The sequence below is a fragment of the Colletotrichum fructicola genome (assembly GCF_000319635.2).
Source record: "Colletotrichum fructicola Nara gc5 chromosome Unknown KSG_Nara_v1_contig07, whole genome shotgun sequence".
Classification (NCBI taxonomy): domain Eukaryota; kingdom Fungi; phylum Ascomycota; class Sordariomycetes; order Glomerellales; family Glomerellaceae; genus Colletotrichum; species Colletotrichum fructicola.
Window position 1 is genome coordinate 1,991,302 of NW_027094057.1, and position 12,575 is coordinate 2,003,876.

The 12,575-nt window shown below is 57.2% G+C and overlaps 6 protein-coding genes across 6 annotated transcripts; 2 read left to right on the forward strand and 4 right to left on the reverse strand.

Annotated features, from left to right (window-relative positions):
• Positions 1 to 83: 83 nt before the first annotated feature.
• CGGC5_v012260 (Protein arginine methyltransferase NDUFAF7-like protein) lies at positions 84 to 1,814 on the reverse strand (the record flags this gene model as incomplete). The annotated part of the gene is made up of 2 exons (XM_032029867.1): positions 84 to 293; positions 351 to 1,814. The coding sequence occupies 2 exons, from the start codon at positions 1,812 to 1,814 to the stop codon at positions 84 to 86; spliced, it is 1,674 nt and encodes a 557-aa protein (XP_031890633.1).
• A 354-nt stretch (positions 1,815 to 2,168) lies between these two features.
• On the forward strand, positions 2,169 to 3,533 carry cys-12 (Cysteine synthase 2; the record flags this gene model as incomplete). Its single annotated transcript, XM_032029866.1, has 1 exon — positions 2,169 to 3,533. The coding sequence occupies one exon, from the start codon at positions 2,169 to 2,171 to the stop codon at positions 3,531 to 3,533; it is 1,365 nt and encodes a 454-aa protein (XP_031890632.1).
• A 343-nt stretch (positions 3,534 to 3,876) lies between these two features.
• tfs1 (Transcription elongation factor S-II) lies at positions 3,877 to 4,957 on the reverse strand (the record flags this gene model as incomplete). Its single annotated transcript, XM_032029865.1, has 3 exons — positions 3,877 to 3,885; positions 3,945 to 4,697; positions 4,817 to 4,957. 3 exons carry the CDS (start codon positions 4,955 to 4,957, stop codon positions 3,877 to 3,879), a joined length of 903 nt encoding a protein of 300 aa, XP_031890631.1.
• An 870-nt stretch (positions 4,958 to 5,827) lies between these two features.
• Positions 5,828 to 7,597, forward strand: CGGC5_v012263 (uncharacterized protein; the record flags this gene model as incomplete). Its single annotated transcript, XM_032029864.1, has 1 exon — positions 5,828 to 7,597. The coding sequence occupies one exon, from the start codon at positions 5,828 to 5,830 to the stop codon at positions 7,595 to 7,597; it is 1,770 nt and encodes a 589-aa protein (XP_031890630.1).
• Positions 7,598 to 8,393: 796 nt separating this feature from the next.
• CGGC5_v012264 (putative RING finger membrane protein) lies at positions 8,394 to 9,449 on the reverse strand (the record flags this gene model as incomplete). The annotated part of the gene is made up of 2 exons (XM_066152667.1): positions 8,394 to 8,434; positions 8,489 to 9,449. The coding sequence occupies 2 exons, from the start codon at positions 9,447 to 9,449 to the stop codon at positions 8,394 to 8,396; spliced, it is 1,002 nt and encodes a 333-aa protein (XP_066008021.1).
• A 23-nt stretch (positions 9,450 to 9,472) lies between these two features.
• CGGC5_v012265 (uncharacterized protein) lies at positions 9,473 to 10,758 on the reverse strand (the record flags this gene model as incomplete). The annotated part of the gene is made up of 5 exons (XM_066152668.1): positions 9,473 to 9,514; positions 9,642 to 10,160; positions 10,217 to 10,295; positions 10,564 to 10,588; positions 10,755 to 10,758. 5 exons carry the CDS (start codon positions 10,756 to 10,758, stop codon positions 9,473 to 9,475), a joined length of 669 nt encoding a protein of 222 aa, XP_066007993.1.
• Between the last annotated feature and the right edge of the window lie 1,817 nt (positions 10,759 to 12,575).

A 12,575-nucleotide genomic window follows, 5' to 3' on the forward strand; every position in this document is an offset into this window, starting at 1 on the left:
ATGAAAAAGGTTAAATGTGCCATCGCAGAGAGTTTCCACGGCCCACGGGGTATATGTCCTTTTTCTCTATACAAGGTCGTTGTTTATACAGTGACGAGAACACTGGCGTTCTGGTAGTAGCTCAGAAGGGGATTCTCCCCGCTGCGCGTTTGGGTGTCTTCGAGGAACGCCCAGCGCTTCATGAAGTCGCCGTGCGACATGAGTCTCGTGAGCTTACCCGTGATGGCCTGGTACACGGTCTCCATGACATGGAAGTCTGTGGGGAACATGATGTCAAAGTAGCCCTGGTGAACCTGCGATTGGTTAGCATAGTCCCAGCTACCATCAGCGCTCTCGTTCTCAAAGCTTACCAAAGGCGTCGTGACGGGCACCGTCTTCCGCTCGTAACGAGTCTGGACAACAGGCGCGTTGAGACCCGGAATGGCGTCCGGGAGGGAGTGGAAATCGCTCGTCACAAGACGATGCGCCGGGAAGTACTTCTCCAGCACGTCGAAGAACTGCATCAGCCGGGTGGGCACGTACTCCGCCTCCGAGAGGTTGGGCATCAGAGGCATGCGGGACTTTAGGTTGCGCAGAAGACGGTTCGCCGGGTACGGTGTTGGGTACCGGCCGCCCGTGGCGGCGTCGCGCACGCGGAGGAAGCGGGCGAGGACGGGGTCCAGGTCCGGGGAGTAGAACTCGTAAAAGTCATTGTCGCCGTCGACCAGGACGGAGCCCTGCAGCGGCTCTTCGGTCGCCAGGTCGTAACGCACGCAGTCGTGGGAGAAGTTGTCAAAGACCTCCATGGCTACGAAGAAGCACGGCGAGGGGACTCTCTCCGACCATGAGAAGATGGACTTGTTGATGATCTCCACCTTTGAAGCGTGGCCCCTCGAGTCGGCGGTGGACAGCAGGTGGTGCTTCTGCAGCGACGCCAGGGCCGGCGAGATCTCGATGATGCGGTACTGCGTGCGGGCGTACACCTGCGGGTCGAGGTCGCGGATGTAGTCGAGGATGTTGAGCATCAGCGTGCCGCGGCCGGCGCCCATCTCGTAGATGATGAGGTCGTGGTAGGGGTACGTCGTCAGGCGGTAGTTGGACACGAGGTACCGCGCGATGGCCTCGCCGTAGTACGGCCGGAACAGCTCCGTGGGGGTGTGCCACAGCGGCCGGGCGTCGTTGACGCCCTCGCGCTCGTCGAGGTCGTCCTCGAACTCGGTGTACCTCCTGCCCAGCTCGCGGTAGAACTGCGGCTCGTCCTTGAAGGCGGGGAAGTCGAAGGGCTGGCCGGGGGAGAAGATAACGGCTTGTTTGGAGAAGTATCCGTACGCCGGGTTGTACAGGCTGTCCTCGATGAAGTCGCGGGTGAGCATCTTGACCTTGCGCGGGCGGGTGGAGCGGGCGGCCAGTTCGGCGGAGGTCAGGGTCGGATACGTATCGAATTCTTCGGTGCGGTCGCTGGGGAAGAGGGATGTGCGCTGCTGCCATTTGGACTCGTTTGTCCGCTCGCCTCTAGGTTGGGACGTCTTGACGGCGTAATGCCGCCGTTGCTGTTGTGGTTGTGCTGCGGCGGCGGCATTCTGGGTGTTGTGACGGAGGGTCGGCAGAGAGCCGGCGGCGGCGGCGGCGGCGGCGGCGGCGGTGGTGCATTGCCTGCGGGATTGACATGCTGGGCGGCGGAAGAGCTCGCGGAAGAGACGAGTGACGAGAGGAGAGTCCATCCCGGAGGTGAAGGGAGATTTGCGGCGGTGAGACGGGCGTTTCCAGCTCGCGGGCCGTAGGAAGAGGTCAACAAACTGCCCAAAATCGCAAATCGTCGGCTCCTCATTTGGCATGGGGGGTTCAGTGTTCGGGACATGGCCCGAGCTCCCTGTTGGACGGGGCAGCTGTTAATCCGCCGATAGTGTGTGGCAGGCTTCAGCCAGGGCACCAGCTCTGAGTCGCCTGGAACTGCAGATTGAGGCTGAGAGCAGGGGTCCAATAGAGCTTAAATGACATCACATTTTAGCGGGCTAGTCCCCTGTAGTGGGAGATGGTCAAAATTCATGCGCACGCGACCGCCTGTTTGTTTTTTGACCAGTGACTCGCCAGCTCCGAGACCGCTACAACACACATCTCGAAAGAGAGAGAGAGAACACAAGAAAGGTTGTTGCGGCAGACAATGGAGCAAGACACATGACGCAGACAACATGTCTCTAAGCAATCACCTAAAAGCCTACGGCTCTGCCGCCCTGGCGCTCGCCTTTACGGCCGGCATACTCGTCACGTTGGGCTTCAAGGACTTTTACCCGGATCTCGAGCGCCGCTACCAGCGCCGCCGCACACGAAGGAGGGAAACCGGCGGCTCATCTACGGATCCCTCTAGACGAAGCAGTGCTTTTTGGGGACCGCCGGTGCAGCTGGAGGATCATGAATCGGGATCGGATGCGGACGCCGCGGCGCTCGGCGCATGGAACCCGCCCCTCATCGCCGAGGGCGTCGCGGGGGCCATCGGGAACACGCCGCTCATCAAGATCCGATCTCTAAGTGAGGCCACAGGACGCACGATTCTCGCCAAGGCCGAATTTCTCAACGCCGCGGGAAACACGCCCAAGGACCGTGTTGCGCTGTCCATGATCGAGGCCGGGGAGGCTTCCGGCCTGCTTGTTCCTGGGCGCGGGGACACCATCTACGAGGGAACAGTCGGCAGCACGGGTATCTCGCTGGCGACGCTCGCACGCTCAAAGGGATACCGCGCGCACATCTGCATGCCCAACGACATGGCCATGGAAAAGGTCGACCTGCTCCGCCACCTCGGCGCGACGGTCGAGCGCGTGCCGCCCGCCCCCATCGCATCGCCGGAACACTTTGTCAACCTCGCCCGGCGGCGCGCGGCCGAGCATGCCGCCAGGGCAGGCGATGGCAGCGTCGGATTCTTCGCGGACCAGTTTGAGAGTCCTCACAACTTTGCCGCGCACCTCGCCACCACGGGACCGGAGATCGTATACCAGACCGGCGGCAGGCTCGATGCCTTCGTGGCCGGCGCGGGGACGGGTGGCACCATTGCGGGCGTCGCCAAGTACCTGAAGGAAGAGGCCAAGGTGCCGGGGCTGCAGGTCATCCTGGCGGATCCCCAGGGCAGCGGGCTCTACAACAAGATCCGCCACGGCGTCATGTACTCCAACACGGAGAAGGAGGGCACGCGGCGCAGGCAGCAGGTCGACACGATTGTGGAGGGCATTGGAATCAACCGCATCACGGAGAATTTCGAGGCCGGACGGGAGTTGGTTGACGACGCGATCAAGATCACGGATGAGCAGGCGTGTCGCATGGCGCGGTGGTTGGTGGAGAACGACGGCATCTTCGTCGGCAGCAGCAGCGCTGTCAACTGCGCCGCGGCGTGCGTTGCGGCTTCGCGGTTGCCCGAGGGGAGCCAGGTCGTCACCATCCTCTGCGACTCGGGCACCAGGCATCTCAGCAAGTTTTGGAAGCATGTGGCGGAAATGGGTCTCGAGCAGGACGAACACTCGGCTGATCTGTTCTCCGCTCTCAAGATCGATCCCGCAAAGAAATGAAGAATGTGTATATGATCAATGCCAATGAGACGACGACTCGATGATTCTTAGTAGTCTTAAGATGAATCTATCGAAACCCTCCTCTAGAGTGCAAATCCCCTCGATATGAGCACACCGTAAGAAGCAAGAATGATTGCCCAAGCTTTTGTTTCCGGGGCGTAAGAACGGCTTAAAGCAATGAAAAAGGAGGCCACATTTCCTCATCCCCAACTCCGAACCAACCGAACCGCACTTTCCGAGTGCCAAATGCAAGACCGCCCGTGCTCAGTAACGGGGTATACGCGAAAACACGCCGTCAAGTGGATAAAAAAGAATCGAAACCTCAGCAGCTAAGGTTACCGGCTTAAGAAAACTGGAGGCATTGTTAGTCGGTGTCCGCACGAAACATAACAGCCAAGGAATAAGGCTTACCTTCCAGCGGTTACCACAGACAGTGCATTCACAGAAGGTGGTCATAGGCTCATCAGCACTGCGCGTCTGCGCTTGACTGTAGCTGACCTTCTTCTGCTTGCACTTGCCGCAAGTCAGAGCATCACTGATACTCTTCTCCGCCATGGGAACCTGCGCCTTCTTCATGTTCTCCTCTTGGAGCAAGTTCTCCTTCTTGCGCTGCTCGGCAGACTTGAGCTCCTCCTGCGTCATCGCGACGAAGCGATCGGGAGTGATCTTGCCCTCCATAACATTCACACCAAGCTCCTTGTTGGTCTTGACCTTGAGGTTGGAGAACAGAGATCTGACCTTCTCCTTGTAAGGAGCGCCGACACCCTTGAAGTGGGAGAAAGCGGCAGCCTCGACAGCGACAGCCTTAGCGAGGACGTCAGCGACAGATGCTGTGGAGCGGTAGGCGAGGCCGTTGTAAAGGAGCTCGATGCAGGCGTCGCGAACGCTGTCGCCAGTGCGCTTGGTGTCGGCGCCATCTTCCTTGGCACGGCGGTTCTCGGCGTTGCCCTTGAAGGGCTCCTTGGAGCTGCCGGAGGACGAAGGCTTCGGGGCGCTCGCGGTCGTGGGGGAGGGCGCGGCAGGGGAAGATTGCTTCTTGAGCTTGCCCTGCTTCTCCGCCTCAACGAGCTTCTTCCACTTGTGAACCAACTCGGTCGCGGCGCGGGCGATATCCTTGTTCGAGTTCGACCGAAGCTTGCCGACGAAGACACCAGCGCGGGTGGCCTGGGCGATTGTTAATTCCTTCCCAAGCGACAAATACTTGCTTTCATCTTATCGCGAGATAATGAGAGAGAAAAAAAATCGGATGGGCGATTTTTTTTAAGAATGTGATGATGACGTACTCGAAGCATCTCCTCGGTAGGAGCGGCCTCCTTCTTGAGGCGCTCAAGAAGAGCCAAGGCCGAAGAAGGCGGATCGTTGGCCTGAACGGTCTTGTTGAGCTGCTTGATGCTCGACTCAAGCTCGCGCTGATCCATCGTCATGGTGGGCGATTGTGCGCGCGTTTGTTTCGGGTGGATTGGGGTGTTTGTTGATGGTGTGCGCGCAACAGGCTGGTGGGTTTATGGAAAGCGAGGTTTTGGAAGGTGAGGCTAAGTTCCTGACCTCAAAAAGACGTTTGGCATCAATCGCGCCGGAGGCTAAGTGGGGCAGCTGGGTGGTGAGGTCCCGTCGTGTGCAACATTCCCCGGATTCGGCTCTATGTTTCACCGGACAGGTGGTGGTCGGACTTTGGGGAGGATGTGCTGCCGCGCGGGGTGATGCACCATCTGTTATCGCCTGGTCCATGTGACCTGACCAGGGGAAGCGAAGCTTTCTCATTGTCGAGTCACGCTGCCACATGGTCCCTGCTGCTGCCAACACAGCGGATTCAGTGGAGGAAGCTACCCACTAAAAGCTACCTTGCCCCCAAACAACAGCTGCCATGCAAGGGGCGCCTGCTGGATCCTATGACGCCAGACCGGGACGTCTGTTGTGAATGTCTGTGAACTTCATCTTTACATCTCATTGTTATAGATCGTCCTTTGTCTGCCTATTTTGCCCAGAACCGTTGTCGCAACCCCTGTTATTAGCTCCCGTCTTATGACTCACTAGCAAGTCTCCAGAACAATCATATTCTCTCTTCCCAACTACACATATACCGAGGCGGTCGCATTTCGCGAACTTTGTATCTATCTCGCCACTGGACGCGGTCAACGCGTTTCCAGGGCATATACGCTCAGCGCTTTCTTGAACGACGGGTCGGGTCGCCCATGGACATCTTTACTCTTGCCAATACTATATATACACAATATTTCTTAGGCTGAGGCCTGTCTGTCATCCCTCAAGTCCTATCAACCTTATCTGCCAACGCGATGCCTTCGCGACGCGAGCAGGAGCTTCCCGTGGAGAGCTCCTGGCGCCTGATTGAAGGCGGCGAAAACGACAGCTTCGACACGTCTATACTCAACGATCTCGAAGACGATGATGGTTTTCAATCAACTGACCCGTCCCAACTTCCTTCGCAGTCTTTTAGCTTCGGCGCTTCCCAAGAGTCGCACCATAGCGTTCAGGACTTTATGAATAAGGCGGATGATGAACGGGTAATCCTCCGCTCTCCGTTCCAGCCTACCGTTCGCCACGACACCAGCCGGACCCCGGATCCTGAGTTTTACATGCCCTCCGTCCACACGAGTTCCGGCTCAGGCACCAGTCCCCGAAACAGCAGCGGCCGGTCCTCGAGGACCATCCGTCCCGGCGACGATTCCTACCAGCTACAGGACGTGCGCCGTCGTGCGATCCGGCAAGCGAGTGGTGAAAGTCCTGTCAAATCTCGACGTGGGGATCCGAGAAGGGGCCGTGGTTACTACGAAGTCCCAGTTGGACAGCCGCGGGCGGTTTCCGAGAGACTATCTGAGAGCCTCCCGAATGCCCTCTTCAACATATTGGCCTGGGTATTCAACATCATCGGTATGGCCCTTGGGTACGTCCAAAAGCCCTTGGCTCTGTGTCTGGCAGTATGGCTCTTCTTCGGCGCATCCATGGTGCTTCAGAACATGGTGACGAAGTCAATATCAACATCTCTCTCCCCGCTTTGCCGCATCCCGGGAGCTGCATATCTAGATCTCCCGTTCTGCCCTTCCCCCGGGCCACTGAACGGCAAGACGCAAGATGCCGAGTCCGCAAACGTCGAGTTTGACGACCTCATGAACGTCCAGTCGCAGTTCGAGCAGGTCCTGGAACGCAGCGCTGATGGCGTCTCATTGCCCATGGAGATGAAGCGCTCTGAATCATCAATACGCGACCTTCGCACCATGGTGCGATACTCGGAACTCCCGCAGCGAGAAGAGCTCGTGCACGAGTTCAACGAGTACGTTGATACGGCGCGCCTGACGGCTGCCGACCTGCAAAAGTTCAACGTCCATGTTGGATCTGCCGTGGACTCGGTAATATCCATCAACCGCTGGACATCCCGATACCTGGATACACTGTCTACCGCGGAAAACGCCGACGTCTCTCTCGTATCCCAATGGACGAACTGGCTCTTTTACCCATTTACTCCGACTGTGACGCCCTTCTCGGAGCGTACGCTGTTGGACAAGTATATCGAACACACGGCTCTCGTGTCAGACCGCATTGCCGGACTCATAGTCGAAGCGCAGGGCGTCCTCCTACTGCTCTCAAAAGCCGAGGAGAGCCTGAACCAGATCTACGAGGTCGTCACGCGCTCCTCAAACTCGGTCAAATCCCGCAGAGACGAGGTCCTCTGGACCATCTGGACACTCGTCGGCGCCAACAACAAGCGCCTCCACAATCTCAACTCGCAGCTCTCACTGCTCCGCCAGGTAGACCGCCAGCGTCTCACAGCCGTGGCGCAGATCTCGGCCCTCATCGTCGACCTCGAGAAGATACAGGCTGGCCTGGGCGACCTCCGCGATCGTGTCGCCGCCCCCGAGCTCGTCCGCGACTCGCCCGCCGCCATCCCCCTGACGGTGCACATCGAGACGATTGATCGCGGCGTCGAGCGGCTGGAGGAGGCCAGGCAACGCATCCGCGCCGCCGAAAACGATCGAATCCGGGAGGCGCTGGCGAGGGGCGGCACGAAAGAAGACGACAAGCTCATCGAAGGTCGTGTTCGCTCATGATGATGAGGTCGAATTTGAGGTACGGGAGAAGAGCGTTGCCAAGGAGAATGCCAAGAAGAGCCAAGGAAAAGCCAAGACATGACATGGTGAAAGTTTAGGATATAGTTTCCTCTGCGCAAGTAAACGTGTTTTTGAGATGAGCGGGCGTTCGGATAGAAGCGAGCAAAGTACATTGGATGAGGGACGGCATTGCTTTAGATTCGGATGAAACAACAATAGCAACGATACCATGACTGAAGTCGTGTCTTTTCACCAAGCAATAGATGGAACTCTGTTTTTGGTCTTGGAAGTTTAAAATGGTAATCTTTCATTCAGGATGCGACTCGCTCGTTCCCGGCCGCTGGAAGAAATAGCAAGGCCTGAACTGTCTGCCGTGTTCCCTTACTCGCCGTGCAGCTGTCGGCATTCATCACTAAATACTAAACTTTTAATATCACGCATGGCATCCGCCGACCCCGCCGTTGATGCATGTCCTTTCCCTGTAGGGTATATCCAGTCCAAAGATGAGGAGGCCTTCTTGAGAAAACCCCCTTCGAGAAAAAATCCGTCCCAAAATTGTAAAACGCTGAAAGGCTGTGCCGAGCCTGCCGAGTCTAATCGTCGTCGTGAGAAATGAATCAGTCTCCTCGTCACCCAGAGTGGTGGGGCAGCCGCCGGGGAGAGACTGTCGTTAGGCTGTATCGTGTTTCGTCATGTTGTTCCCTTAAAAAGACACCGAAGCAGTCCTGTCTGCCTGACCAATAAAACGCCTGTGCACCATGCAACCCCGAGTTTTGAAATGCTTCGAAAGTGCGGGTCATGAAAACCCTGGAAAGACCTTGACGACGTAGCGCTTCCCTTGAGTACTAGTTAGCAATGATCATTCAACTCGATAGATTGGCAAACGCTTACATATTGGGTTGCGCCCGTCGGGGTCGTCGAGCGGCGTACCCGCCAATGCCCGCATCCGAGCCCGTGCCAAGGCGGAGGGACTCTTACGTCCTTCCGGCTTTGAATGGGTCTGCTTGGTGTCGTCCGAACCGGGCATATGGAGGCGCAGGCCACCCGACTTCCGACGTTTGCCTCGAAGACCGTGATGTGCTGCCGGTGAAGCTTGAGGCGGTCGTGATATGGGTTGAGTAGGCTCCTGACCGCCTGACTGACTTGAAGGTCGATCTGGATCTTCCTGCTCTTCTTGTGTCGGCTCTAGGGTTGACCTACGAGGGTCTTCCGTCTCTGCCGGTGCAGGGGTGCGTGCGGTTGCTGACTCTTGTGCTGTTTTCGGGGACCTGGAGGTTGTGACGGGCGTCATCGGCGTTTCCTTCGGGGATGATGCCGCTTTGTCCGTGCCGAACAGCCGTCTGCCCCAACTTTTCCCTTTGACCTCCTCTTCCTCGTCATCTGACTCGACGACGATAACCCTCTCTCTCAGCCGTCTAACGGCCCGCTCTCGACGGACCATTCCATTGGTGATCTTAGGGCAATAGTTGCGTGGTAACATGTTCCTCTTGCAAATCGGGCACAAGGAGCTGTTCAAACTCAAAAACTCGTCAATGCACTCCGGATGGAAAATATGCCCGCAAGGCAATTCTCGAATGATGGATTCGCGATCCACGTAGTTTTCGAGGCAAATGTGGCACTGAGGCTGGAAGTTGGTAGCAACGGTGCTGGTGGCGCTATTCACGCTGGATCTGCGGGCTCTTGATTTCGGTGCGGCGGACTCAGAAACGGTACGCTGGCTTCGTGGGGATCGGACAGACTTTGGTGGTCTTGTCGTTGCCGGGCTGCTGACCATTTCCGGCTGAAAGCTGTACGTAAACAGCGGGAAGCCTTTGACATGGTTGATCGGCACCGTGATTCGTTTGACACCCATAGCCTCCAGGTCGACCTCTCCACTCAACACTCTCCTTCGTAGTGATATTCTTCGTCTTCTTTGCACTAGATGCATCGTAAGTGATAAACAGGCAATGATGAATATGACGACTCCGACGACCGTAAGGATCCATGTCCACATAGCGGGCACACTATCTCGGTCCTTTACAGTCAACTCGGTCCATATGCGTACATAATCGTTGTCGTGGGGGTCATATATGTCCTGAATCTGGTCTCCGTACGGTATTGACGATAGATTTCCAGAGTATAGACTGAGTTGGCGCATCATCTTGTTGCCTTGGGCGCCGGGAACGGCGAAGATTGGGAAGCGGTTCTGGGTCCGCCATGCGTCGTTGTCGTCGAGATCCCATATTGGCGAATCGGCGCCCTGGGGTTCTCTCGTTGAATTGTTTGGCCTGTAAAAAATGAAGGCACGGATCGGATCGAGTCGGGCAGAGGCGAGATACGCCAGAGTACAGGTGGCGTTGAACCATGGTGCTAGGGCGATGAGGTTGTAGTTTGTGGGAGGTAAAGCTGCCTGGGTGGTTGCGTTTCGGGGGATGATGTCGTACTGCTGCTGGTAACATGGATTCGCGACAGCGAGATCGGGGACGTAGAGAAGGCCTCTGATGATGCCATCTTCGGTATCGGAATTGGTCGAACTCAAAGTGGTGAGGTTCTCGACGATTGTGTCTTGGTATGCTATGTTACTCTGCGCATTCGGTTAGGGGAGAACATCAGTAGACGAGCGACGATGAGGTGACGTACCGAGAGTGATGTGATATTCCTAATAATCGTCGAGGGGACGGTGTTTGCACCTGACCAAACAGGATTACTGAATAGCAGACTGCATCATGGTCAATAACGATACCTTGGACTACGAGGTTAAGAGCCGTAGCGGGGGTAGGCCGGTCTTGTTGGGGGGTGGGCAGACGTCGCGTCTGCCCACTGAGGCGCTGTTGGGTATCGTGGCGCTGAAATACATGCTATGGGGTGACGACTGGACAAAAAGCCTCGACGCTGAACAGGAGGGAAACACGCAAAATTGATAGCGACCAAGGGAAGCGACGTTGAAGAAAGGAAGAGGGATTCTGAGGAAAGTTGCTGAGACATACACGACATTTCGAATCTGTTCGAGAGCTGTGAGACGTCAGTGGATGATGCCAAGACCGGGGGACTTTGGCACCTCTTGGCCGCGAAAAGGGAGACAACACCAGGCGATTTGGCAGCTGCAGAGAGCAAGTCACAAAGCGTGGCTTCTCGAGCGACATATCGCCGTATAAGGGAGAATATTTATTTGACTTACACATGCTTTCCTCACATGTTAAACTAGGAGGTTGAGGGCATTGAAACCATCAACCTCGCAGAAGAACAGTTGTTTGGCGGCTGCTCTGGGAGGACGGAGGTGAGAGTGAGAGAGGCAGGCGGGTGAGAGGGAAACAGCAGGCGATGAGGGTGAGAGGCCCGGGAAATTGTCGTGTTCAGGACTCGGGCTGCTCTTGGGATCCAAGGTCGGTCGAGGCGGAATAGAATTCGAGAGGTTGCGGATTGCTGACTGGAGCCTCAAGATCAACGTCTCGAGGGCAGGAGCCGTGTCGGAGCGCGTGGAATTGGGAGTGGTCGAGCAAAGCGAGAGAAGTCAGGAAGAGCTGAGAAAGGGACGACTGAGGATGAGAGCTGGGGCCCGGCGCGATTTTCAATGCCAAGCGGGGTTCGACAGGTCGTTCCCAGTGCGCTGCAGGAGCACACTGCACATTGATCAAGTCGAGGTGTCGAGGGTGTGGTGGGCGTGCGTGGGTGCCCGTGGTTTGGTAGGTAGCTACGGTATGGGGGTGGGTGGTGGATGGAGGATGACTGACAGCGACAGGCGCAGGAGCGGGAGCGGGAGCAGGAGCAGGCAAGTCAAGACAAGGACGGGCAGGGACGGGCAGGGAAGAGCAAGCAAGCAACCAGAGTGCGGGTTAGAGAAGCAAAACAGCAAAGGCAATTGATTACAGACGATGAGAGAGAGGGCGTCGGTAGCAGTAGTAATATCTCTCAGCAACGTAACGAACTGACCGTAAGGCCCCTTGGGCAGGCCGGACAGGCACTAGGGGCAAGGTCGGAGGAGGTACATGAGATTCTGCGCAACACGGGCTGTACACTGAAGTACCTCGCCAAACATTGGCTTAGGCATTTGTCAATTGTAGGTCAGTCGGCAAGTACGAATGCCTACGGTACGGATACAGGTATTCGTAGGAGGACAGGAGCAGGGGGGCGAGCGAAAGGACAGGACAGGCGCACCGCACCGCACCACCCACACAGCCTCCCTTCCTTGCCTTGTCCTCGTCGTTGACCTCCATAGGCAGCCAGTCTGGTCTTTTTGTTTTGTCGTCCTTCCATGTCATCGTTCCCGTTCATGCCGCTTCGTTGATTTTTGGATGCATTTCCATGTCCAGGTCTCGTCGGCCATCTCTCTCAACATGTTTCTCCGACGGCATGCAGCTTGATCTTCATTCCTGCGTGCATCTTGCGCGGCTCGTTACATCCGCATCTCCCTCAGTCTGGTTCCTGACTCTCACACTCTCCACTGACACACTGAGTACCTGCTGTTGCCAGGAACGGATAGGCAGGTCCACCTGTCGACGCTGAGCACTGGACAGTGGTGGACTGGGTCACGGCTGGGTGCTGCGCAGAAGGGGAGGTACGAGAGTGTGAGTGCGAGGGCGAGGGCGAGGGCGAGGGCGAGGGCGAGGGTGCGACTGAGAAGATGGTGGGTGGGGTCCGATGGAGCCGTGAGAGTTCTCCGGTAGCCAGTGAGAAGCCGCTCATCCGCGTCGACGCAGGTAGCCGAGTTAAGGCCCCATGCTGCGGACGCCCAGTGTGGCACCCGACTGACCGTCTCCGCTAACAGAGGATACTCGTACCCCGTCCGCAGGAGCAGCCCGTAGAAAAAGAAGCGCGATGCTGCTGCAGGCTGCAGACTCAGAGCCGACCAACCGACATTTGAATGCCAGCGGCAGCCACGGCACACGGGCGGCACCACCAGAAACCAACACTCCAACCACCAAAACGGCAGCGGCACGCCCTAAACCTCCCTAAAACCTCGACCCAACCCTCCGTTCTCGTCTGCCAAACAGCCACTGAA